At 39.0% G+C, this 26,800-nt stretch overlaps 5 protein-coding genes, 1 long non-coding RNA gene and 1 other non-coding gene across 9 annotated transcripts; 5 read left to right on the top strand and 2 right to left on the bottom strand.

The window, feature by feature from the left end:
* Positions 1 to 203: 203 nt before the first annotated feature.
* Positions 204 to 1,616, top strand: LOC131315100 (glutathione S-transferase-like). The gene is made up of 3 exons (XM_058344168.1): positions 204 to 488; positions 630 to 678; positions 923 to 1,616. The coding sequence occupies exons 1-3, from the start codon at positions 300 to 302 to the stop codon at positions 1,369 to 1,371; spliced, it is 687 nt and encodes a 228-aa protein (XP_058200151.1). The 5' UTR covers positions 204 to 299; the 3' UTR covers positions 1,372 to 1,616.
* A 2,914-nt stretch (positions 1,617 to 4,530) lies between these two features.
* Positions 4,531 to 6,805, top strand: LOC131315101 (glutathione S-transferase-like). Its single transcript, XM_058344169.1, has 4 exons — positions 4,531 to 4,955; positions 5,056 to 5,075; positions 5,765 to 5,793; positions 6,138 to 6,805. The coding sequence occupies exons 1-4, from the start codon at positions 4,806 to 4,808 to the stop codon at positions 6,581 to 6,583; spliced, it is 645 nt and encodes a 214-aa protein (XP_058200152.1). The 5' UTR covers positions 4,531 to 4,805; the 3' UTR covers positions 6,584 to 6,805.
* A 71-nt stretch (positions 6,806 to 6,876) lies between these two features.
* LOC131315103 (glutathione S-transferase-like) lies at positions 6,877 to 8,348 on the top strand. The gene is made up of 3 exons (XM_058344171.1): positions 6,877 to 7,218; positions 7,322 to 7,370; positions 7,755 to 8,348. Exons 1-3 carry the CDS (start codon positions 7,078 to 7,080, stop codon positions 8,198 to 8,200), a joined length of 636 nt encoding a protein of 211 aa, XP_058200154.1. The 5' UTR covers positions 6,877 to 7,077; the 3' UTR covers positions 8,201 to 8,348.
* A 2,389-nt stretch (positions 8,349 to 10,737) lies between these two features.
* LOC131315098 (uncharacterized) lies at positions 10,738 to 12,340 on the top strand. 2 transcript variants are annotated; one of them, XR_009196600.1, is made up of 3 exons: positions 10,738 to 10,987; positions 11,641 to 11,788; positions 11,869 to 12,340. It is a non-coding gene; the product is annotated as an uncharacterized LOC131315098 (long non-coding RNA). The 2 variants fall into 2 exon arrangements; XR_009196601.1 differs by having other exon boundaries at positions 10,770 to 11,788.
* Positions 12,341 to 16,849: 4,509 nt separating this feature from the next.
* Positions 16,850 to 19,031, bottom strand: LOC131315097 (putative pentatricopeptide repeat-containing protein At5g40405). Its single transcript, XM_058344165.1, has one exon. It carries the CDS (start codon positions 18,743 to 18,745, stop codon positions 17,339 to 17,341), a length of 1,407 nt encoding a protein of 468 aa, XP_058200148.1. The 5' UTR covers positions 18,746 to 19,031; the 3' UTR covers positions 16,850 to 17,338.
* Positions 19,032 to 19,423: 392 nt separating this feature from the next.
* TRNAG-CCC (transfer RNA glycine (anticodon CCC)) lies at positions 19,424 to 19,494 on the bottom strand. The gene has a single exon. It is a non-coding gene; the product is annotated as a tRNA-Gly (tRNA).
* Positions 19,495 to 19,585: 91 nt separating this feature from the next.
* On the top strand, positions 19,586 to 23,412 carry LOC131315093 (dephospho-CoA kinase-like). 2 transcript variants are annotated; one of them, XM_058344158.1, is made up of 3 exons: positions 19,586 to 20,305; positions 20,533 to 20,678; positions 22,794 to 23,412. In XM_058344158.1, exons 1-3 carry the CDS (start codon positions 20,198 to 20,200, stop codon positions 23,227 to 23,229), a joined length of 690 nt encoding a protein of 229 aa, XP_058200141.1. In that variant the 5' UTR covers positions 19,586 to 20,197; the 3' UTR covers positions 23,230 to 23,412. The 2 variants fall into 2 exon arrangements, with proteins under 2 accessions (XP_058200141.1, XP_058200143.1); XM_058344160.1 differs by lacking the exon at positions 19,586 to 20,305 and adding an exon at positions 21,470 to 21,530.
* The last annotated feature ends 3,388 nt before the right edge of the window (positions 23,413 to 26,800 follow it).

The raw sequence follows: 26,800 nt of genomic DNA, 5'->3' as shown, positions 1-26,800 counted from the left end.
AGCACTTATAGGTATCGGATTGAGCTTATTTTTTATGAGGTCCATTAAAAAAGTGTTTTACATTTAATGAACGGCTTGGATGATTCGTGTGGGACCCGTGGTGATCTCCACAATAAAATCTGTGCACAATCTGTGCACAAAGTGTATGTGTGTAGACTTTCTGATTCTAGAATTGGGAAAACCGAGGAAAGTGATCACTTCTATTCCCACGTTATAAAAGTCCCTTCATCCTCCCAAAGTCCTTACCATACCCCCAAAGTTCTTACTTAACTCCTCGATCTGTTTCTCTTAGGATTTTCATGAGTCACTGTTCCCTCACCAAGCTTTCTCGGTCGGAAACGGCGAAAATGAAGGTCCACGGAGCCGTGTTATCAACCGCGTCCCAGCGCGTGTTCGCTTGCCTCTACGAGAAACAACTCGACTTCGAGTTAGTTCCGGTTGACATGAGCACCGGCGGCCACAAAATGGAACCTTTCATTTCTCTCAACGTAAGATTAATTGTACAACAAAAACTATAGAAAAACAACGTCTTCTCAAATGAGCCATGAACAGAGTAGTGCTACTAAGTTGTTTTCGTTTTCTTTGTTAATTTGACTTGTAAAAATTTCTCCCTTTCTCCCCTCGTGTAGCCATTTGGTCAACTTCCAGCATTTGAAGATGGAGATCTGACACTCTTCGGTATGGTTACTACCTACCTACTCTATACAGATCCATTAATGTCCCTTTAACCTTGGAGCTAAAAAATGGTTCAATTTGTAGAATTTGTTCAGATGATCATTTGTTTTGTTTTAGACAGCTAATAGTATGATTTTTTTTGTTCGATCTTCTGTCGATGAATTGTCCTTCGTGTGTCTATACACAGAGACCCTACAAGTTGCACAGAGAAACCTAACATCATTCGACTTTGGTATTGAATTTGCAGAATCAAGGGCGATTACCTCATACTTATCACATGCTTACGCCGGCAAGGGAAACCAGTTGATGTATTCGGATGCCAAGAAGATGGCGATTGCATCCATGTGGATACAAGTGGAGGGCAACCAGTTTGACCCGGTGGCTTCGAGCCTCTGTTGGGAGCTTGTTTTCAAGACCATGTTTGGGATGACAGCCGCTGCTGCGGTGGTGGATGAGAAGACGGCCAAACTGGGTCTAGTTCTGGACATATACGAGGCTCGGCTGGCTCAGTCCAAGTACTTGGGCGGACACGACTTCACCTTGGCGGATCTGCACCACCTCCCGTGCATTCAACTGCTGATGGGTACCCAAGTCAAGAAGCTGTTCGATTCACGCCCCCGTGTCAGCGCGTGGTGCGCTGATATCCTGGCTAGGCCGGCTTGGCTTAAGGTCGTCGCAATGCAAGCCAGCAATTAATCGACGAGTGCTTTTTAAGTTGGGGAAATACTTTTTTCACGCAATAAAATGATTTCCCATAATCTGATGTCGTTTGTTTTAAAGTCAAGGTCAAATCGCTTTGACCATCTCGAGTTGAAGTTTCTTATGTTGTAATTGATCTTGTGTTTTCTTGATTCGGTTTCAAGCTTCAAACGTCTTAACAAAAGGCTTAATGTCATCCCGTTTGGACCACTATTACACTATATGACGATATGTTATCTTAATTACTTGATCAGTGATACATGAACACAGTGGACTGTCCATGCTAGCAACTCACGGACGGGATTCTGAGGTTGAAGCTCGTCTGAGCCACAACCCTAAAATCCTTCTCAAGTCCCTCTCTTTCATCAGCTCCCCACTTTTGACCCCAAAAAAGTACTATGAGCAACCAATATGCCCATAATGTGACAATGCCTAAATTCTATTTGTGGGTTTGTCTGAAAGTTTTATCAATTTGTGGGTGGTTACTTGTAACTGCTCGCAGAAACAACGTAAGTGGTTGAGGAATAAGACTTTGTGCATTCAACTCTTTTCTAGACCCAGCAGTACTAGAGAGAGAGCCTTGTGCCCTCGGCCACTAGGTGGCCCGTTTAATAATAATTATTAGTTGTTGTTTTTTTTCTGAATTTGGCTGTCTATCTGTTGTTTTTGCTAAAAGGATTTCATCAATATAAAAGGTGGGTTATGATATTTAAGTTCAGCGTTACACAAAGAAACGATGGTTAACGTAAAGTGAGGCTCATGTGTTGATAATATAATAACCCATAAAATAGTACTGGCAATGTTTGTCTATCTATCTTTTTTAAGTGAGGGAACATAGTTGCTTAAAAAGTGCACCAAACCACGGAGAAATTATTTTATGCTCTTGGAGCATTGCTCCTCATAGGTTCTAAATCACACCTTTGTGAGGGTTCCATTTTTTCTTTTTTAATTATGCTCGGAAATTAATACTATTATTTTGCTGTGTCTAAATCAAGGATGAGAATGACTTTCTACCTCTTTTCTAAAAGGGACCCCAAGCCACAAACATTTTTTTATTTACGTGGTTGAGCTTCCCCCAAGCTTAATCAATTGAAAATCAAAACTGCTACGAAACCGACCTCTCGCATCAATGGCGACGCGGAACCTGCTACGGATTTTACACCGATGATTTGATCCGTTCAATAATTTTTTTTAAAAAGTAAAATGAACTTGTGAAAAATCAGCTTAATTCGATGTGTGTAGATACTGAATTCAATCTTCTATTCTTTTTTCATTTAGATTTTGGAAATTTTCACAGACCTACTCAATTTTTTTAAAAATTTATTATATTAAACGACTCAGATTATTCGAATGGAAAGGCCCGTGGCCGTCGGTTTCGCTTTTTCAATTGGAAATATCTAAGCTCTTTGGTGTTGGGTTTTACCCATTGACCGATCAAAAGGGCAAAAAAATCCGTTGGCTGGCTCACATCTCTATTATAAAACAGAAGGGTGTGGGAACAAGTTATTAGAACGGCTTAGATTCATTTAATTTAAAGGCTGTAGTGCATTCTTTCACTTCCCGATTAAGTGCTCATAATTTTCACCTAAATCACACAACTGTCATCTCCTTTCAACCGGGATGCGAACTAGCACTAGTTTGCTTTCATTTCATTACAGTCAACCAAAACCAAAAGTCGTACGACTAAAGAGGCTTAATTAACGCACCAAAGAGACTTCCATTAACGCACCAATCTTCAATTATAGTATAATCAGCATATGTAGAGGGACGGATCGCACAGGGTCACCCTCTTGAAATGCTAATGAATAATAAACATATTTTTATACTTTTTTATTTGTCTCATCAAGGTGAATAATTAATTTAAAAATTACGACTAAAAACTTAACAAAAAGTTACAAAAAATAAAAAATACTAAAATAAGATTCAGACTTATAAGTTAAAAAAAAACGCAAACTTAATAGTAGCAGCAGTATTCGGTCATGCATGGTAGGTCCACCACTGTATGATCAGTGTTATTAAACTTACAATAAGATTAGGTACACTACATCAAACCACTATACTATCTATTATATTTTTTGTGGCGCCCATTTTAAGTCCCAAAAAAATGCTCATAAATTTTAAAATAATATTTTATGGGGCTCTGTAAAAAATCAACTCCAACGGATATCGGTAAATATTATTTGTGAATTTGTAGGAGGTGAAACTGCTCAACCTACGTATCCATAAATAATGCTTACTGATATTCATTGGAACTGATTTTTACAGAGCCTCATAAAATATTATTTTAAAATTTACATACATCTTTCTGTATTTTTGTTGGACTCGAAACGGACTCCACAAAAAATATATTGATAGTATAGTGGTTTGATGTATTGTACGTAGCATCTCTCTTAAACTTAGAGCAAGTTTATCAGTAATTAGGTAAAAAAAACTTGTGAACAGTGCACGTTTTTTATTTTACCTACTTATATTTCTTTTAACACTACACCAACACTATTTATTTAACCTATCATCTATTAAAATATACTTATTTCTTTCTCAAACAGTATAACAAAGTACAGTTTAAAAAAAATAAAGAAACAGGAAGAGAAAGGGACAAAGAGAGGAGAGAGAAAATAATATTTTATATTCCAAAGCTGGTGAACAGTTGCCAGGTAAAAATGCCGAAGCACTGTTTACAAATTCATGTTAGCTCTTTGTTTACCTAATCTGGTGTAGAACTATTTTTCCTCTTTTGATGAGTTAAAATGGCTAAAAAGCTAATTTAACTTTGCTGGTAAAGTTGCTCTTAAAGTAGTTGTCTAATTACACAGTTCATAAGCGGCAACTGTTGTGCCATAAGGATCAAACCAAAACACACAAAGAAACACACACACCCAATTGAACATAGAGACAACAAATTTTACGTGGTTCAGCAAATCGCCTACTACTCCATGAACAGCTGATTTGTATTTGTATTTGGAGGATTTAGAAACCCTCACCCAATCTCAGTGTATGTCCAAGCAAACTCATAAACTCTCAGAACCCTGTGATACTTTACAATATCAAACTACGTGGGTATTTATAGGGGAAACAAACCCATGTTTACAGTCATGCCAAAGAAGAAAATTCCAAAGTGAACTCCTCCTCGTTAATGGAGCCTGTGAAGATTTTCTTTGGCCAAATTCACCTCTTGTGGAAAACGTGAAGATATCCAACAGTAACCCCAACAAGCACCCCGACAAACCTAATCCTAAAATCTAGTGTTAATATTTTAGACTTAGGAAAAACGAGGTAATTAAGTGATCTCTCCAAACCCCGCAATATAAAGATCCCTTCATCAATTCCCTAAGTCCTTGCCACACCCACAAAGTCCATTACCATCTCCTCTGTTTCTGTTAGGATTTTGACAATACACTATTTATATACTCACTAATCTATCTCCAGCCGAAATGGCAACAATGAAGGTCCACGGAGATGTATTATCAATCGCAACCCAACGAGTGCTCGCTTGCCTCTACGAGAAAGAACTCGACTTCGAGTTAGTTCCAGTCGACATCAGAACCGGCGCCCACAAGAAGCAACCTTTCATTTCTCTCAACGTACGTAAGAATTGTACAACAAAAAAAAAAACAGAGTAATTACTTATGTTTTCATTTTCTTTGTTGACTTGTATAATTTTTCTCTCCCCTGATCATGTAGCCATTTGGTCAAGTGCCGGCTGTAGCAGGCCGAGCAAAATGGCTCGTGCCATTTCTGAACGTGATCCAGTGTCCCGATCAACTCCGAGTCATTTTACCCTCGACGTTTGGAACGCCGAAGGCCTCCATAGCCGAGGGTCCTGTTAATTACGACTTGCTTAATCGCCTCGGCCTCCAGCACCCATACGAACGGGAAACGCGTTCGGTTGGAGATCCTCTGATGGTCGCATAACACGCTCGGTGCCGAACAAGCGTAGCCATCATTCTAGCTCACCTGCATGGGAACAACAACCTTGGTCGTGGTGACGTTCGTGACATCATCCGAGCGGTTATCAGGATAAGGATAGGGAGCACGTGAAGGTGCCAGCTCATCCTACAAACGATTACAAAACCCTAAAACGTGACGTAAGAGTGATGTCAGCCGACGCATGTCGAGCGTTGGTGCAATCTTGGAGATCAAGCTAAGAGGTTCCCTATAAATATCCCATTATGCCTTCTTAGAAGAGGTACGCACAGAAAAAACCCTAGCTCTTAATTCCTAATTTCTCTCTGCAAGTGAACTGATTCTTGCACCAGAGGGCCATCCCGGAAAACCTCCGGTGTGGTCTTTAGTCATGCTTCATTTTGCAAGGTGAAGAAAGAGACTAGAAGCGAATCTCGAACCCTTGGTCAGAAGTGGTGTACTATTCAGAATGGAGCCCCACACCGGCGTTTGAAGAGGGAGATATGACGCTCTTCGGTAAAGATTACTACCTCCCTAGCTAATACAAACTGATCAACTAATATCAATTCAATCTTAGCCCCAAAAAAAATAAAACCCATTCTAAATTTGGTAGTTATACAATCTGATTACATTTGATTTCTTATAACTTTGCGGAGACATGTGTTTTTAGCTTAGAAGACAAATTATGATTTTTGTGGTTCTCATATAAGGATCAATTCGATAATTTGCCAAATGATGTTTTCTTCACCAACTCTATAATTTGCAAAATTGAGATTATGGTAGAACTATGCTGAAATTCAAACTAGCTAGAAAATTTAGAGAAATCTATTCCATTCGACTTTTATATCGCAATTTTGCAGAGTCGAGGGCAATTAACCTACACATCGCACACGCCTACAAAGACAAGGGGACCCAACTGATCTATGATGGAAAGAAGATGGCGATCGCGTCGGTGTGGATGGACGTGGAGGCTCACCAGTTTGATCCGGCGGCTACGAAGCTGGGTTTCGAGCTTGTTATCAAGCCGATGATTGGGGGGACCGCAGATGCGGCGGCGGTGCATGAGAATGAGGCCAAATTAGTTCAAGTTTTGGACATATACGAGGTTCGACTCGCTCAGTCCAAGTACTTGGGCGGAGACGACTTCACCTTGGTGGATCTGCACCACCTCCCTTGCATTCATCGTTTGATGGGTAGCCAAGTGAAGAAATTGTTTGATTCACGCCCCCATGTCAGCGCATGGTGCGCCGATATCCTGGCTAGGCCGGCTTGGCTTAAGGTCCTTGCAATGCAAGCCAACCATTAATCTACCATTTTGCTCTTCCACATGGATAAGAACAAGAAATAAGTTTAGTATGTCAAGGTGCCTCTTTTTCTGAGTCATATTCAAAATAAGTTTGGTATGTCAAGGTCAGATCGCTTTGACCACCTCGAGTCTGTATGTTGTAAGTGTTGTCATTTGTTTATCATGAATGTAACCGGCACGCGAACTGCTTTTGGTTTGTGGAAAAAATGGGTTTGGTTCTATTTTGCCATGTCGTTTAATTTCTTACATAAGCAGTTACCTCAACGAGCCTAATAAAATGTAATATTTTACGGTGCATTGTCTTGGAGCAATCCAGAATCTGAGAAAACGAGAAACGAGATCACCCCAGCCCCTTATAAAAATACCTTCATCGGCTCCCGAAGTCCTTAGCACACTCATCAATCTTCTTCTCTCCTCAGTTTCTCTTGGACTTTGACCATTCACTGCTCACTCACTAAGACTAAGCTAATCCTATCTCAGTCCAAACCGCGAGAATGAAGGTCCACGGAGCCGTATTCACAACCGCATCCCGGAGAGTGTTCGCTTGCCTCTACGAGAAAGAGCTCGACTTCGAGTTAGTTCCGGTTGACATGAGAGCCGGCCACCACAAAAAGGAACCATTCATTTCTCTCAATGTAAGCACATAAAGGAAAAACAAGGCCGGCCATGAACAGAGTAGTTAGTTGTTTTCATTATATTTGTTGGCTTCTATTAATTTTTGTTTCCCCCCTGATGTAGCCGTTTGGTCAAGTGCCGGCATTTGAAGATGGAGATATGACACTCTTTGGTATGGATTACTACCTAACTAATACAAACAGATCCATTAATATCAGTTCAATCTTGGCAAAAAAAACCATTAATCTGTAAAACTAAATGAGAAGATGTCTCCTTCAAAAAAGTGAGACTCATTGGGGTATTTGGGAGTTATAGAATCTGATTACAAGTATTTCTTATGAATTTATGAAGACCTGTGTTTCTAGATTTTAGGACAAATTTTATGATTTTGTGGTTCTCATGTAGCGATCAATTCGATATTTTTGCCAAACGATGTTCTCTTCACCAACCCTATAATTTGCAAAATTTAGATTATGGCAGAACTATATATCCTGCTATTCAAAGTAGCGAATTTAGACAAACATATTTGATTTGACTTTCATATCTAAATGTGCAGAGTCTAGGGCAATTAACCTATACGTTGCACACGCATATGAAGACAAGGGGACCCAATTGATCTGTCATGGAAAGAAGATGGCAATCTTATCGATGTGGATGCAGGTGGAGGCCAACCAGTTCGACCCGGTTGCTTCAAAGCTGGTTTGGGAGCTTGTTATCAAGCTGATCTTTGGGATGACAACGGACACGGCGGTGGTGGAGGTGCAGGAGGCCAAACTGGGTCAAGTTTTGGACATATACGAGGTTCGATTGGGTCAGTCCAAGTACTTGGGTGGAGACAACTTCACCTTGGCGGATCTGCACCACCTCCCGAACATTCAATACTTGATGGGTACCCAAGTCAAGAAACTGTTTGATTCACGGCCCCATGTCAACGCCTGGTGCACCGATATCCTGGCTAGGCCAGCTTGGCTTAAGGTTCTTGCAATGCAACCCAACAATTAATCTGCAATTGCTCTGTAATTTAGGGAAGTAATTTTTGCACTCCTCTTTTATCTTTTAGCACTTCTTCTCGTGTCATTATTCATGTGAATTGAGAAAATTATCCTTCATATGTGGAAACTGGAAAGTGAATTAAGACACAAGGATAGTTTGATAATTCCACGTGAATAAGAACAAGGAAAAGCATGCTACAAATTAACAAAGAGTGCAAAAAAAAAAAAAAAATCCCTTAGTTCAGTGCTTTTGTTGGAAGGTGTCCTCTTTGAGTCATATAGGAAATAAGTTTTGGTATATCGAGGTTCAGGTCGTTTGACCACCGGAGTAGAAGTCTGTATGTTGTAATTTAACTCTGGTCTCTTTGTGTTTCATTTTGAACCACTTATGGGTTGGTGAGTCAAAAGAGAGAGTGCGGGAAGGCTCTTTTTTCTTCCAAATTATTCTACAGTTGCTAGTAGTTATCATGAATGTAACCGGCATGCGAATTCCTTTCGGTTTGTGAAAAGAAATGCGATGTTCTTTTTTTTCAGATTGCATTACCACTGCGAAGTCCTTATAGATTTAGCTAAAATATGAGCTGCCCTTATTAGTTGCCAAGGAACTTTTGCTACGGGTACGTATTGAAATTCATTAGCTAAACTAATAAAATCCAACGAAAAAAGGAAACACAAGAATATCAGCCTTGACCGAAAAATACAAAGCATCTGGCACTATTAAGTAATCCGTAAGGATTTCTACCCTGCAAAACCCCCTTCTTTTAGCCCATAAGGCTTCAAAGGAACTAAAGCTTCCATCATGGTAGCCGAGCTCGCATAGACATTTATAGCCTCGTCATCCCCTAGAAATCCATCATGCCTTAACGAACACCGACCTTAGGTTTAACTTAAGGAGTGCAGTGAATTTTTGGAGGGTTTTACTCAAATTTGATTCAATATTTCAATTACAAAGAAGAATAAGGGTTGGAGATGCTCATAGTGTTGATAATTTGACATGATAACACCCGGTTAGCAGCATAGAGAACTCCAGTAGAAAAAGATACAAACAGATAATCTGATTTTCTTTTCCAAGTAATAAAGAAAAGACACATGAATTTCCTTATTACTAACCTGGGCAAACATGTAGCAAGGGACAAGTGCGATCAGCTTGAAATCAGAGGGGTCCCAAGCTGACAGAATAATCTGCTGCAACTCTAAAATCAACCAACATGAAGAATAAAAATTTACATAGCCAGTAAGAAAATGTCTGCACTCTTCTTTATCCGCCAAACCCATGCCGAAGACAGAAAATGTAACTGCATCAACTAACATCCATACCATAACAAGTATTACACTTTACAATTGCAATAGCTCTGCACTTGATTACAAAGTTGTTCCTTGTTTCTTGACGCATTACAAAGATGTTTCGGCTCATGTGCATTTCAATTCCAGACATCATTATGATTGAGGTATAGGCAATTATATTGCACAATATCAAAAACTAGCTAATAGATTTAAGAAACGCGATGTAGAAATCACCAATGTTTTCAAATCGGGATACATATCGTGTATCGTTTTTTCAATTGTATAAATCGTATCGGGATCATAGTTGTTAAGAACCTACGATACACAATACATATCATACGATTTGTATCGTCTCCTTTGAAGAACGATATATATCCCATCATGTATCCTTTTTGTATAAAAATCCTACGAAACAACTGCGTATCCTACAGTTTATACGCGTATCCTAATTTTGTACGTATCCTACGATTATTTAATCGAAAAAAGTCAGACCTTATTTCAAGAAGCAGAACCCCAAATGCATTAATCTATGCCGTTTGATCTAATTATGGCATCTTCAAACCCTTTGATAGAAATTCAACCTCAATGTAGGTCTTGTATAAAAAAGAACCATACTTCGATTGTATTGTCTTACTTTTCTTTTCCTAACAAAAGGAATATAAAATTTTAATATAATAGGTCCTAATTGAAAGACTTGAAATTTTGCATTTTAAGATATATATATATATATATATATATATATAGAGGAATTTTCAAGTGAGGGATTCCTCATTTTAACAAAATGAGGGACTTTCATTTCCCGATCAAATTTTGAAAATCCGAACCGTTCAATGTGTGCAGAATGTAATTTTAAGGGTCCCCGCGAGAAATCAGCAAAAAAAATGACCGGGAAGGGCGTCATCCGAGCAGTTTTTTTTGAACCGTTTAATGAAAACTGCTCGGATGAAGCCCTTTCCGGTCATTTTTTTTGCTGATTTCTTACGGGGACCCTTAAAATCACGTTCTGATCACTTTGAGCGGCTCGGATCATCGAAATTCAATCGGGAAGGGGAGTCCCACATTTTAATAAAATGAGGGATCCCTTACCGAAACCTAACTCTATACATACTTACTCCGGTTCCCTGAGGGATCCCGGATGAGAGGGCTGGTGCGGGACTCCGGCTGTCGTCTTAAAGAGCCACACGCGGATCTAAACACGGGTGGGTCGGGTAAAAACTATAGGATCCGGGTTCTAACAAAATAACATCTCACCCGGCTCCTCCCATTTCTTCTGCGTTTCAAACACAGACAGAAGAGAGAGAAAGAAAAGCGACGAAGATGACGAAGCACTCAGACGGATTTCTTCGACGAAGAACAAGAAGAAGAACACCACAAGGTCTCTCTCTCTCTCTCGTTCCGTACGAGAACCAGAAACCCTAACCCGTTTATTAGGGCTCTTCTTCGTGAACACGGGAGAACACCACAAGTTTGGCTTTGATGTTCTTCTTCTTCTTCGTTCTTCGTCAAACTAAAGGTCTCTCTCTCTCCCGATCTCTCTTTGTCTATCTCTCTCTCGAATCCGTTTGATTTTTGTGTTTTGCGATTAGGTTTCGATTTTGGGTTTCTATCGATTTGAAGCCCTAATTTGTGGGTCGATTTTCCCAAATAAATAAAAAAAAAAACCATTTTGTTGATTTTTTGAATTTTTTGATTGGCATTTTGTACTTTAGATTGTGGACATTAATTTTAGATTGGCAAAAAGAGGAAGTTGGGCATATAAATTCGAAAGAGAAAAAGCTGCAGTTGGGAATATTATCCACGTATGTAGGTTTCATGTAAAACTACTAAACACATATAGCTACGAGAAATACACATAAATGTGGACAAACTGCAGAACATCTGTCATTCTCGTGGGGGTGGATTGTTCAGTTAATGTAGCTGAGATTCAGTGATATTTAGCTGTGAGATTCAGTGATATTTAGCTGTGAGATTCAGTGATATGTAGGTTTTCATAATTAGTGGTGGTTTATAATGGCATTTCATAATTTAGATTGGCTCGAAATCTGGTACTGCTCTATGTACTTATTTTCATTTTTAGTTTATGAAGCATGACAGTAGAGATTGGTATCTTGTAGAGAGTCATGCAGTATAGCTGACTGGTTAGTAAATCAAATATTTGTTTTGCAGTACAAAGATGTCTTCTTCTTCTTCTCCTTCCCATTTCAATAGCATAATTGAAGGCCCTCCTTGCAAATGTGGAATACCATCACCTATAAGAACTTCAAAAATAGAGGCTATTCAGGGAAGAAGATTTCTAGGTTGTGTAAACTATAAGGTAGTAATATTTTGTTTTCGTTATTTATTATTTATTCCATCCATTAAAAACTGATGTCCTTTTTTTTTTAAATTATCCAGCTACCTAATGGATGTGGTTTCTTCTATTGGATAGACCCTGAAAGAGACATGGAAAAACAAATGTTGCAAGCTGACAAGAAGAATATGGAGAGGGAAATTCAGACTTGAGAAGAGATAATCAAGTTTTGAGGAAGGATGTGGAAGAACTTACAAGAGAGAACAAGAAGCTGGGAAAGAAATTACAAGAAGTTGAAGCTAAAGTGTTTGACTACAAAACAAAGTGTTTGATTATGTTATTAATTTTATGCATTGTTGTGTGGTTCGCGAAGAACGCTGAAACTGTTCCGAACATGAGGAACATGAAATACCTGCCTTAGTTCATATGAATGTAATGGCAATGTTCCAGAATGATCTCAATTAATATTTGCTTGGAAGCCACCGAAGGATGAATGGCATGGACATGTTTTTTGTATTGATTTCTGAATGAATGGATTGAAAATTTGTTATGAACATGGTTACTTTCATTCTGGCACATGGAATGGCATAGACATGTTTTTTTGTGTTTGTTTCTTGGTTGGAGATTAGTTTGAATCACAAGGAAAATGGGGAATTTCAGTAGTTATGGTGGTGGTTGTGTTTCTTGAATGGAATCCCACTGACAGAAATTTCCACAAGGTATGAGTTCGATAATTAGATGGGAAGTAAAGACAATCCTCAATTGGAGCTCCTGCTTTCCTTGGTGCCAAAGTTAATGATTAGAATATGGTTTCTGCTTTGGATCAGAACCTCTCACAGTCGCATCACCCGATACATTACGAATATTCGACAATTAGGTGTTAGATGACTAAAAGCTCTACATTACGAATTTCAGAACAAAAAAACAAGTAGATCACACATTATTGGTTACTGGAAAACCCTTTGCAGGTCTTGCACAAAATATAGGATGGTGCTCTGCTATATGGCATTCAAGTTTTTGCATTCATGCATTCCGTTCTTAACTTTCATAGTTCTCATATTATCAAATGGTGGTCTTGTTCACGATTCACACACTCCGGTTCTGAACTTTTCGGTTTTTTACCATTATTTTCCTCTCCAGAGAATGATCAAGAACCAGAGAAGATAAGAGAACACGTCCTATGCCCCCCTCCCATGGACATGTCACAGTAGAAAGCTGGCCAAACACAAATCAGAAATTACTTCACACCAAACACAAAAGCTGGCCACAGTCAAACTACAACAAATGTTTTTTTGGGTAAAATAGCTTGAAATAAAAGGAGGACAACCGAATATACAGCCTACAAGGGGCATACCCCAGGAGGAAAAAAAGAAAAACAAACAAGAGTAAAAGAAAAATTGTTTACACCAAATGGCTACATAAGCTAGCTGAAATGCGCTGTTTCCAAAGTGATAGTAACAAAAGGATAACAAAATGCCAATATGCATCCGCTCAATCCACCGAATGGCACAAGATGAATTCCTCATGGAATAGGTGGAATGAACATGGGGCTTCACCTCATAGAAAGAGGTCATAGAACCCGTAGGAAACAACATCAACAGTGAGTAGCTGCTACCATAACAGCAGCAGTCTGCAGCAGTAAACAGCAACCAGCAGCAAATAACCATGACAGCTTAAACTGATCAACAACAAAGTGTTGCTGGTCTGACAGAACATCAAGCACAAAACAACCATAACAAGCACAAAACAGGCCGTTAAACTGAACAGTTACTATCCAACTTTAGAAAAACAACCGTAGCACTGGACAAAAATCAACTTGATAGCAGCAGAAAACAACTTGACAGCAGTGAACATCTTGATTACACTTGACAACAGCAATAAAAAGCTTGACAGAAATTTGATAGAATACCATCTTCAAAGCAAACAGCTATGGAAGAGTATCACAGCTTCAGCAAGGACATTACCATTCAACTGTCATGCAGACCAGACATATATAAAAAGTTCAGGAAACTACTTCTGCAAAAGATGCTGGGGAACACCTGGCTCCATCCCAACTTTTCAGAATTTTTTTAGTCCAGCATTTGTTTTCAAGGAACCTTTCTGATTGATAGCACATTTCTTTTATCAATTGTCACAAAAAAAACCCTAATTTCTGCAGAAAAGGGAAACCGTAATTTTTGGTTTTGCTGATTTCGAACGGGTTTCGAACCCTACAAGTAGGTTTTTTTTTTTTTGAACCACAAAGAATTAAGGCTAGAATCCTTCAAGAAGCATATACAACCAGTCCAAAATCAAGGCAGTCCAAAAAAAACCAGGCAAAAGCTAGACAACACAATATAAAGTACAAAATGCCAATCATAAAATTCAAAAAACAGGTAGAAATCATGCAATTCTTTATTTTTGCTTTACAATTCGATTTTGTGGTAAAAGCTGTACACACCACAAAGGTAGCAAATCTCTTGTACCACAAAGCTGTACACATCAAATGGTTTTTTTTTTTTTTTGGGGAAAATCGAACCACAAATTAGGGCTTCAAATCAATAGAAACCCTAAATCGAACCCTAACTTCAAAGCCAGACTTGTGGTGTTCTCCTGTGTTCACGAAGAAGAGCCCTAATAAACGGGTTAGGGTTTCTGGTTCTCGTACGGAACGAGAGACACAAAGAGAGAGAGAGAGAGAGAGAGAGAGAGAAAGAGAGAGAGAGAGAGAGAGAGAGAGAGAGAGAGAGAAAGAGAGAGAGAGAGAGAAAGAGAGAGAGAGAGAGAGACCTTGTGGTGTTCTTCTTCTTGTTCTTCGTCGAAATCGTCTGAGTTCTTCGTAGTCTTCGTCGAAATCGCCAAATCGCCTGAGTTTCGTCGCTCTCTCTCTCTCTTTGTGGTCTCGTTGAAACGCAGAAGAAATGAGAGGAGCCGGGTGAGATGTTGCTTTGTTAGAACCCGGATCCTATAGTTTCTACCCGACCCACCCGTGTTTAGATCCGTGTGTGGCTCTTTAAAATGACAGCCGTTGGATTAGATCCAACGGCTGAGATGGGAGTCCCGCACCAGCCCTCTCATCCGGGATCCCTCAGGGGAACCGGAGTGTATATACATAGATATAAACCAATGCTAGTTTTTGCAACACACATCCATCCAACAAAAACTCTTTCAAAACAAAACACCAGTGCAATAAGAACCATGGCTGTGCAGTAGAGATGACATATATACAAAAGCACCAGCTCGTCACCCAGACTAAAAATCCAAAATGCATACAAAATTAATCGTAAAACACTAACCCAAGGCTCCAAACATTATCCATGAAACAAAGAGCAACAAAAAAATTCCAGACCTAAGTTCACTGGAATGGTAGGAATTGAAATAACAAATTTCTGACATCAAGGTTTAATAGTACATCCCAAAGAACAAGTATTATTGTAAGAAAATCTTGATAGTTCAGCAATTTATGCAAGGACTAATGAAGTGGAATGAACGAAACTCAACCTACCACTCTCCCTGGATGGAACAAAACGTCTGGGCCTCTTGTAATTTCAACAACAATTTCAGCTACAATAACCAAGTGAGAGACCAAAATATTCCAACTCTTACAAGATAAGCGATGTACAGGGGAAGACTTGCATAAAATGATGGTTCTGTATCGCAAGTCTTTAGTATTGGCATCTAAATGGAAAGCATATTGACCATGGTAACTAAGGATGAGAATATGGGACTTTTAAAAGGAAACGACAAATTATATTGGATGCTATGTGAACTCAAATTATAACAAATAAGGGTCCGATCAAAAAAGAAATTACACCAAATAAGGGAAAAAGAACCCAAAGAAAGCAGTAGACCTGCACAACTAAACTGCTGTCCTCATCAATTTGAAGGGTTAAAACTTAAAAGTTAAAACATCTCCTCTAGAACAGTTAAACACCCCAGACACTAGGAATCTAAGTTCATCTGGAAATCCCGGCTGAAAATACTGTGAACAATTCTTTTCCAGCAGAGCTGGCTGGAATTTAACTGCTGTGCTAAAATAGTGGATGACTTGGGGACATGAAACACATAGGAACAAGATTGGATCAAATTTAACAGCAAGCTAAAAGCCAAAATAATATACGGCTACATGATAGCACCAATTCTTAACCATATTAGAAAATCTAAAATGTTAACTCCCCAACACAAGGGGAAAAAAATCAAAATAACCATAACCACACACAAACACAAAATCCACAAACAGTAAAACCCTAACATAAATCGCTAATGCAAGAAAAAAAGAAGCTAAACACAACAGCTATGCTGCATATAAGGAATAAACCAAGTCATCAAAATCAACACTGGAGAACAAATCGGAACAGTAAAGAAATGCATACCATCAACTACATATAGGAGTACATACCAACACAACGATGTGTTTCGGAGGCAGACCCAATATATCATCATTTTGGACGAAAATGTGTAGAAAAAGGCTAGGAATACTAAAGGCAACTCGTGCTTTATACACAGTTTGCTAGCCGCCAAGGATAATATATACATTGTTTGGATATCGATGCACCAATTTCACATTATCCACGGCCTTTAGGGCGGTTGTTAGCATTTTCCTTATACATGTTTTTATTGAAGTTTCAACTCTCATACAACAAACTACAAAATCTCATCTGAATGGCGCATATGGCTTTGAAAAGCATAGATGCCCAAGTCTCGTGCACATATTATTTCCTCAATGATCAACATTCATGATTCATGAAAAGCAACACCAATATATATCAAAGACTCATTTCACATTTCTTGATTTGGTGTCATTCTTCAAAGTTCAAACCAATATACTAGATTCACTTTGAACATTTTAAAATTCTAGAGTAAAGTGAAACCCCATAATAACATGATTGGGAGGAAATTTTGGAGTACAAACAGAGGTACAAAGGGATCAATGAATGCACAAACTTACAGATATCAGTTTCTGAAGGACTGCATCAAATCAATTTTTCTTGTAGTGCAGAGAATCATACTTTGTGTCGAAAGAATGGAACTTCGTTTATGTGGAAAAAGGAAAATTTTGAAAGCATGTAATTCACATCTTGAACCCACTTATCTGACCTTGACACAGAGCCGCGAATTCCTTCTTTTTCCTCTATTCCAAATAATTAATAAATGCTATAAAGCAACAAGTTTTCAAATGGAAGTGTAGAAAGATATCATCTTACAGTTACACGGCAAAGGACTTCTACACAATGAGGCAATAGATCCTGGCGCTGAAGCTCTCCAGCTGTGCAAGACAACTCCTAAAATCCACTCTCTTTCACCTCTTCGGATGCTTTTTCATCATCTCTCAGTCTTCCCATCCCTGCCCACAGTTAAGACAGCCCAAATCTCTAAGTCTAAGGTGTCAACTGTACAACTTTGCAGCAAAGAGGCTCAATTCTATGTTCCCATGAACCCCACAACCAGTTTTCCATGTTCCCCCGTACAGCTGTAGTAGGATCAGCGGCATAATGTTCGACAACTGGTGAAAATCAAATACTCAACAAAAGTCTTACTATCCTGTTTGGACAGACTGGATGTTAATTCTCTTTCATCATGAATGCACTTGACTTGCTATGCTACCAACTCATTGACGGAATCCAGAGGTTGATGCTCAACTGAGCTACAACCGAGATCCTTCTTAAGTCCCCTCTCTTTCATCAGCTCCCGAATTTTTTCGGCGTCAATCCATCTTCCCATCAGACTATAAATATTTGCAAGAATAACATAGTAACCACTATTCTCTGGTTGTAACTCTATCAATTTCCAAGCTGCAAACTCGCTCATTTCTAGGTTTCCATGAGCTCTACTGCCAGCTAGGAGTGCTCCCCAAACAGGTTTTGTGGGCTCAAATGGCATTTCTTTTATGATCTTCGAAGCTTCTTCAAGATGTCCAGACCGTGCAAACAAGTCAACCGCACAAGCATAATGCTTGATGCTGGGGGCGAATCCATATTTCCCATCAACCAAAGAACGGAAGATTGACTCTCCCACTTGTACTAATCCAGAATGACTACAAGCAAAAAGCACTCCAATCAAAGTGACTTCATCTGGCTTGACTACTCCTTGCTCCATTTGGGAAAACCACCAAACCGCCTCTTCCCCACTCTTGGCTAAAGCTAGCCCTTTAATAAGGGTATTCCATGTAAACACATTCTTCTCTTCCATGCTTTGGAAAACACCCAACGCTTCTTCAATTCTCCCACACTTCCCATACATGTCAATCAAAGAAGTCCCCAAAATCACATCTAACTCCCACCCGCTCCTCTTTACAAAACCATGTATCCTAATACCCACCTCAAGAGCCACGGAACTCGAGCACGCAGACAAAGCATTCACCATGGTCACTTGATTCGGCCGTACACCCGCAAGCTCCATTCGTTCAAACACATTCAGCGCGTTGTCAAACCGTCCAGCTTCTCGATACCCAGTAATCATCACCGTCCAAGATACCACATCTCTCTGCGGCATTTCATCGAACACCTTCTGGCACAAGTCCATACTGCCAACCGATGCGTAAACATTCAGCAACGAGTTCTGCACATAGATATCATTAAACTGACCCATTTTCACAACCTGGGTATGCACGCATTGCCCTCGTTTAACATCACGAAGGTCAGACAAAGCCTTGAGAACAAAAGGGAAAGTGTAGTGGTCGGGAAAGACTCCATTTCTATTCATTCGGGTGTACACGGATATGGATTTGTGAGGGGATTGGGCGCGAGACGAGCACTTAATGAGGGTGTTCGAAATGAAGACGTCGGGTTTTTTGATTTGGGAGTAAAGACGATGGGCGGAGTCCAAGAGACCCACGGATTGGCAAGCGGTGATGAAACCGTAGGCAATGGTTGAGTCCTCGCAGAGGTTTTGCCGGATGAGTTGGGCTTGGATTTGTTTGATGTGGATAGTTGAAGCGCAAGTGTCTAATAGAACGATTAATCTGCTTGCTGCGGTGGTGGTTGTTCCTGGGAGTGGTAACATGGTTGATCGGAGAATGGTCTGAGAATTGAGTTTTGAATGCCTCTCCGAGTTCTCTCTTATTTACCCCAAAAGTTTTCAATTGAGGTTTGTTTGAATACCTGAAAACGCCGCAGCCACTGACCTCTCTGATTCGTGTTTTCTTTTTCCTCTTCTCACAAAATTCCAAGCTTGATCTCTGCTTGCATCGTGATTTACGAGCCTCCTACGACTTCATTATAGTATCTGCTGCTCGATTTTCCTTTTTTGGGCAATCGATTGTGCTGGGAAAATTTTTAGAGAAGGAAACAAACACACACACAGACAATAGGGTTCGATAGTAAACAAACGAATCGAACAGCTCGTTAAAGTTCGGCTCGATTACTTCGAATAACTTGTGACTTGGTTCAATTCGATTCGCTTAATTAAATTAAGCTCGAACTTGAGTTTGAGACTAGTTTATTAAATTAACTTTTTAATCCAGAACCACCCTAGTCATAAAGAGAAGAGTGAAAAAAAATTGTTGGCAATCAAGGATTACACATCTGGGAAATCGAACTCCGGTCAGTACGTGGGAGGGTAAACAAATGCAAAAAAATGTTTAATAAGAACAACAAAAAATGCATTTAAGTTTTTAATCCAAACCCATCTTTAGTCATAAGGAGAAAAGAAGAGGGAAAAAAATTAATCACAATCCAGAGTTGCGCATCCGGGGAATCGAACCCCGGTCAGTACCGTGGGAGGGTACTATGATACCACTACACTAGATGCGCTGGATTTGTCCAAGAGATTTAATTTATTAATTTTATAACATTCTAAGATTCAGATTCATCTCTAATTCACACACCCTCGTCTTCGGCTCCTCTCCTCGTCATTTTCTCCTGAGACAGGAAACCATAAAAAATAAAAAAAAACTCAAGCAGCAGACTCGCTACTCCGACTTACTGCTACAATGCCACGCCACAAGGGGCGATCGATTGTTCACTCGGGCTCTCTCTCTCTCTCCCCAGATCTGCTAGCCGTCACCCGTCGTCATATTCTATTCCGGCGGGGTTCAGTTCAGCCATCGTTGGCTCTGTTGTTGCTTGAGTTTAATTTGTGGGTCTTCCTATTTCAGTTTGTGGAATTTTGATTTGGTCAGTCAGTTGGGGTTTCCGATTTGGGCGACAGCGGTGCAAAATCGTTGGGTTCCATCTGGTTTTGCGATTTCAGAGAGAGAGAGATGGGTATAGCTGGTGGTGGCTATGGAGGTGTCGGAGATGAGGGATGGTGGTGGAGGTGAGTGTTTTTCTTTTTCTTTTTTTATAAATCAAGGGAGTTTTGGAATTGGGTAGGGATTTGTCCAGGCTATTGTGTAGTAAAAATATTTGGCGGCTAGACGAAGTTAAAATGTGCACTTTTTCTAGACAAATTGCTTAGGATCCTATTTAGTCTATTGGAGATCCTCTAAAGAAAGAGGAGAGAGCGAGGGGTGAGATGAGGATAGTAGGACTGACCGGTGGGATCGCATCGGGGAAGAGCACTGTCTCCAACCTTTTCAAGCTTCACAGCATCCCCGTCATTGATGCCGACCTCGTCGCTCGCGTAAGCCCTCCCTCTCAATTCATCTTCTTGTTTACAAAACCCTAAAATACAAGCTAAAGCCCAAATTCAAAAAACTGAGCCTTTAGTTTGGTTAGTTAATCTATTTGCCTAAATTCAACCACAAAGTAACAATCTATATGCATAATTCTATTTGTTCTTGTACCCCCTCGAATTTTTGGCGTAGTTCCAATTGTTTGGTTAGTTAATGGACGCTTGGTTAATCGCAGGATGTTCTAAAGAAAGGCACGGGCGGTTGGAAAAAGGTTGTGGCGGCATTTGGTGAGGACATCTTACTAGATAATGGAGAAGTTGATCGGGCGAAACTCGGTCACATTGTGTTTTCTGATCCTGACAAGCGCCAACTTCTTAACAGGTACAGGTACTTTTGGCGTGGAGCATTTGGATGTCCAACAAATAGTGATTTATTTTCAGCAGTATATTTCGTTTCATTGCATTTGGACGCAGGAAAAATACCAGTGCTGTTTTTTAAACTGCATGCATCTCATATATGTCTGGCTGGTTTCAAGGTTATGGTTACTTTCAGCAACTAGATCATGTAGTTTATGCTAGTTTCATTCATAGGAAATGGCATTGTTTTTCTGCAGTAATTTCACTTTAGGAGTTGCTGTTGACCCTTGTTTGTGGCATAATATTTCTACTAAACCACAAATCGTAGTCTAGTTTCTTAACTTAAGTTACTCATATTGTCTAAGATCATATTCCTCTTGGGTGTGTACAAGTCCGTGTTGTCTTATAGATTAACAAATACGAGTACTATTGGATCCTTTCCTCTCCTGGCACTATTTGTTGTTTCCCTTTTACTGCTTTCCATATGCTGTTCAATCTTAGATAATGTAGTTGCTCATCAGATGCAACTTATATGTTATGCAGTAGCTTACATAGAAAGGTTGTCGGAGTTCTGACCAGTGTGCGAAGACAACTGTATTTTTTTCCCCATAGTATCCTGTCAGCCACATATTATTTTAACTGGGTGGAGAACTTAGAAAAGACAGCAAGACTATAAAATCGGGGATTTTTCAACTAGTTGGCCCGAAGGAGACAATAGGAGAACGAGAAACTCCTGAAACATACATGTAAAGCTTTCATAGTTAAGTAAAGGTCGATATACTTAATTGATGCATTGGTGCCAGTGGTGGTTTGCAGTGAGGGGAGAAGGAAAACGCAGGGCACCATCTATTTTACTTGGTTTCTGCTGCAACTACCGGTAACAAGCTCTTCTATTTCTCTAATTTATGTATCAGATTTGAAAACGGGCCCAAATGAACTTGGACAAGAGATTGAAAGGTTGCTAAATGCTAACTAATGTAATTATGGTTGGAAATCTGCAATGTCCGGCTCCAGCTGTATTGGAAGGTCCCAAACTTCCACTCCCATTTCTGTAATTGATGTATCCAACTAGAAAGCAGGCCCGAATGAACTTAGTAATAAGTTATTCAATGTGTCTTTAATAGTTCCAAGGTTGGTAGTTTGGTACTTTGTAGTATTAAGTATTGAATTAGTTAAGTTCTTTGTATTGAGTGTTGGGAGTCTAAGGGTCTTTGTGGGAAAGTCTAAGAGTCTTGTGTTGGGAAGGTCAAAGGTTGGGTCTATCTTTATCCTTGAGCTAGTATAAATAAGATTGTGAGCTTAAGGTCAAAGAAACCTTTTCAATCAATATTAATTCAAGAGTTTCTATCTCTTTTCCTTGTGGATTTCAAGGGCTACTCATGGATTCGAGTAATTATCTCATCTACTTGTACGATATATATAGTCGTCATGTATCTTCCGGTCTGGAAATATTCAATTGTCAATTCCTTTTTCATTTCACATTATGGATGATGCTTATGTTAGATTAATCATTTCTTGTTGAGTTCTGGAGTACAAACCTCTCTATCTTTGGGGTTTGGACATATAAAAACTGGTTGTTGTATTAAACGGGGATAATGTCGTAGTTTGTCGATTCGTCCATCTTCAAAAGTGTGGAGTTCGGCATAAATAGGTGGCCTGAACCACCTCTGATCTTGATTGATCCACCATCCATGGAGAGAAAGATTAGTGCTTGGATTCGTACTTGTGATTGACCAACCTTCTGAAGGATTGCACCTAGTATTAGCATCTTTCAAGGACTCACCTCCACTTTTGATATCTATCAAACTGTATGATTGTATAATTCTGATCAGCTGATTGTTGCCTAACTTTAGCTATCTTATGTTATCCTTTTGTAGCCCTACTACTGCTAGGTTTGACGCTCTATTATGAGCTATCATCGTGCAGGTTTTGGCATTGCCTTGAGTTTTCCTTTGTAGCCTTGGACATTATCAAAAAGGAAATGATTGTATTATGATTCTGAACGTATTGTTGCCTAACTTTAGCTACCTTATGCTATCCGTTCGTACCCCACTACTTTTATGCTTGAACTTGAAGCTCTATTATGAGCTATCATTATCCAGGTTTTGGCATTTTGATGCTGCATAATATATCCATGCAGGTTATTGGCACCATATATTTCATCTGGAATTTTCTGGGAAATTTTGAAGCTATGGATGAAGGGCTACAAGGTTATTGTTCTCGATATTCCTCTTTTGTTTGAGGCCAAGATGGACAAGTGGACAAAGCCCATTATTGTTGTATGGGTTGATCCTGAAACACAACTTCAGCGTCTCATGGAAAGAGACAGAACGTCCGTTGAAGAAGCCAAAAACAGGATACAAGCTCAGATGCCTTTGGATTTGAAAAAAACCAAAGCAGACATTGTGATTGACAACACCGGATCGCGTGAGGAGCTGAACGAACATTTTCAGAGGGTACTAACCCATGTCTCAAAGCCCTTGACGTGGTCTGAATTTGCCCTCTCTAGACAGGGAGCATTTGTGGCTTCTATATTGGTTTTTGTGGGTGTCATCATTTGCAGGAAAACCCTATAACCACAGTGTGTTTGTGATTTGTTGTACTTTTATCCTTCACCTCCTCGAAACATATGAGGCTGTTTGGGAGCCATTGTGTTCTCATTGTGCATTATAGTAGTTTGCTTGTTTGATTACAGATTATGGAATGCATTCTGCAATAATGTATTTGAAAAATGATTTGGTGGGTGCAGAATCCAAAAATCACCTGTTATCAGAATCTGTGCAAGAGGATAAAAAATTGTCGCGGTGGTTTTCCATATGGAAATCATTACATTACTTTATGTATGGAAAATCCATATCGACTCCTATACTGATCTGGTCTCCCATTTTGTTTGAAGCTTATCATAATGATAAAGCTCGGGACTTCAAACAAACATTTTGCTTTCATTTTCACGTTTTGTCTATGTCCTAGAATTGGTTGCCTTTGAAAGTTTGCCCCTACCTTTGAATCCTTTTGGCAACAGCTGTCATTGACGTAAATTTATGTTTTCGGCCCTGGGTTGTCTCTTGTGGCTCAAGGTTTGTTGTATGGTTTCCATTCAAACCTAGGATAAGTGCATGCATAGATCTCGAGCCTAATTGGTGTAGTAGTAATTTATTTCCAACCTCAAACACAAACACAAACAAATCTTGAATCTATGGAATGGATTTGTGAAAGGAGTATAAAAAGCATTCTTCCTATTAGAGACTAGTAATTGCCCGTGCCTAATGTTTTCTAAACATAGTCTAAATGAAGTATCAAATCACACTTTTTCGAAAGTTTTTTGTGTGGATACAACAGTTTTTTTTTAAGTCATCTCACATGAGATTAGTTCCGGATATGCTTATGGTTCCACCTCATGCGAGAGGAGCATTACAAGTAACCGTGAAGTAGAAAAAATTTCCTTCTCCCAACAAAATCTATTTCTCGGAAATTTTCATTTTAAAAATAAGCTTCAAACATGATCCATCTAACCAAGTTCATAAAATAGTCTAACACAACAAATGTTACGAAACCTATTTAATTCCGTTAGTTGCATTCAGGAATAGCATCAAAGATATTAAGAATGTATAATCATATCGGATTTCAACTCGAATTCAATTTTTTGAACGTCCACTCACTCAAAAGTGACTCTATCTCACTTGTTTCCTTAACTGACCTAGAAAAATAGAAAAGCCAAATAGTTTCAAGATTACATATAACCAAGTATGAAATAGAGTTTGAAACTCTGTCTACCCAAAAGACTCCAACAAAAAAATCTGCAATCTTTAATCCCATACAGATTATGAAACTCCAAATCATCTAAACCAATAGCTCAAGTTGTATTGAATAGCAATTTTGTTCTCTTACCTATTAGTTAAAAAGAAAAAGAATCTGACACGAAGAATTACTATTAGCCGCAAAAAATTACTCCTCGCCGTGAAGTACTCATGGCCGCAAAATATTACTCTTGGCCCGAAGAATTACTCTTGGCCACATCGAATTACTCTCGACCGCGAAGAATTACTTCTGGCCAGTACGAATTACTATAGGCCACAAGGAATTGCTCTTGGCTGCATTGAATTGCAATTGGCCGCACATAATTGCACTTGGCTGCAAAGAATTGCAAGAATTCGATGCGGCCAAGTGCAATTCGATGCGGCCAAGAGCAATTCATAGCGGCCAAGAGCAATTTGATGCGGCTAAGTGCAATTCGTAGCAGCCAAGAGTAATTATTCACGGTCAAGTACAATTCGTAGCGGCCAAGTGCAATTTGATGCGAACAAAAGCAATTCGATGCAGCCAAGTACAATTCGATGCTACCAAGTGCAATTCGATGCAACTAAAAGGAATTCTCGGTCACGAGTAATTCGTTGCGGCCAAATGTAATTCTTTACAGCCAAGAGTAATTTTTTGTGCCTGGATGTCATTCTTTGCGGCCAATAGTAATTCTTTGTGAACTTCTAATCTTAGCCATTGGCTTCAATGGTTGAAATGGAGTGTCTTTTTTTGTGTCCCCGGAATGCTCCCCTATATATATGTTCAAGGGACACCCAAAAAAATACCTAAAAGAACACCCCAAATCTCAAACTCATAGTTCTCGATCAAATTTTTATGATCCAAACCGTTCAATGTGTGCAGAATGCGATTTTAAGGGTGCCCGTGAGAAATTAACAAAAAAAATGATCAGGAAAGGCTTGATTTGAGCAATTTTATTTGAACCGTTCAATAAAAAACAGTTAAAAACTGTTCGGATCAAGCCCTTCTCGGTCATTTTTTTGCTGATTTCTCGTGGGTACCCTTAAAATCACGTTCTGATTACATTGAGCGGCTCGGATCATCAAAATTTGATCGGAAACTATGAGGTGTTTTTTTGGGTGTCTCCAGAACCGCCCCGATATATATATATATATATATATTCTTCAAATTAGCACAAAATTTGAAAAGTTTTGGTATTCTTCTCTCTTTTTTTGAAAAATCATAGAGACATTAATGTACAGTTGTTAGGAGTAAATAAACTCACACAGTAATTGTGTAATATGTGCAAAAAGTGTGAGCACTTTACTGAAAGGAGTAGAATGAGCCTAAACCATTGGATCAATGTAATCATCCATCGCAACAACTTCTCTTTTGTTTAAGTATGGATAGACCCTACACCCTTGCGATATGTACAATAGAAAATTAAGTTAAATAAGAAAATTAATTTCAATGCGGAAACACAGGCACATATATATTTTCGTTGACTTTCAACTTTCAACCCGATGAAGGTGAAGATGAAACTATGACTTAGAATTAAGATGCAACAAAATCAATACATTTGTTGCCACCAGCATATTGTAATGAATCAAATAACCAAATATATAATTAATCAATTTTTTTTCCCTCAACCACTCAACTAACTAAACATTTAGCAATCTGAATACATTTCAAAAAATGACAGGGAGAGAGGGAGGGAGGGAGAGCTAACATATGTGAGAGAGAAAATAGTTTTAGATTCAAAATTGGAATCCGTTTTGGAATTAACGTGTGAGGGAGAGAGAGACAGCCCTAGATTACAGTAATCGTTTTTGACTGATAACTGTTAGGAATCAGAATAATATTAGGAAATATTAATTTTAGTTTTTCTTTCATCCTTCTTCCAAATATTCATTCTTTCCAAGTATATTTCTAGTCTTACTACCCGTATATCTCAGCTAGAAAAAATATGTACAAATCCGATGATCCAAAATATAGAGAATTCAAAAACCGCAACTCTATATTATATAGATTAGGGACATACAATGAAAAAAAATCCCTTATCTTTTCTATTGCAATCACACATCTCTCTAATCAAAGCGGAATTTGATCAACTTATCGTTGGTATATTCTTCATTTAATATGATGTGTTATTTGTTTCAATCTTGTGCAATAGTTCAGTTTTTAGTTATATTAAATGTACATAATAGATTGTAATCTTTATTATCAATGAAGATATTACTCTTCCTCTATAAGAACAGAATTTTCTAGTTGGATTTCCACCGGTCTCCTTCCAATGATGCAAAATTTTAGTTGACTTTGAGCAGAAAGTGTTCACAAATATTGCCAAGATTTGATGTTTTTTGACATACAATTCGGTATCTGCTCGATGAA

Source organism: Rhododendron vialii, chromosome 13a, assembly GCF_030253575.1.
Source record: "Rhododendron vialii isolate Sample 1 chromosome 13a, ASM3025357v1".
NCBI lineage: Eukaryota > Viridiplantae > Streptophyta > Magnoliopsida > Ericales > Ericaceae > Rhododendron > Rhododendron vialii.
The sequence above is the reverse complement of the archived record's forward strand: the minus strand, read 5'-3'. Positions and strand labels throughout refer to the sequence as shown.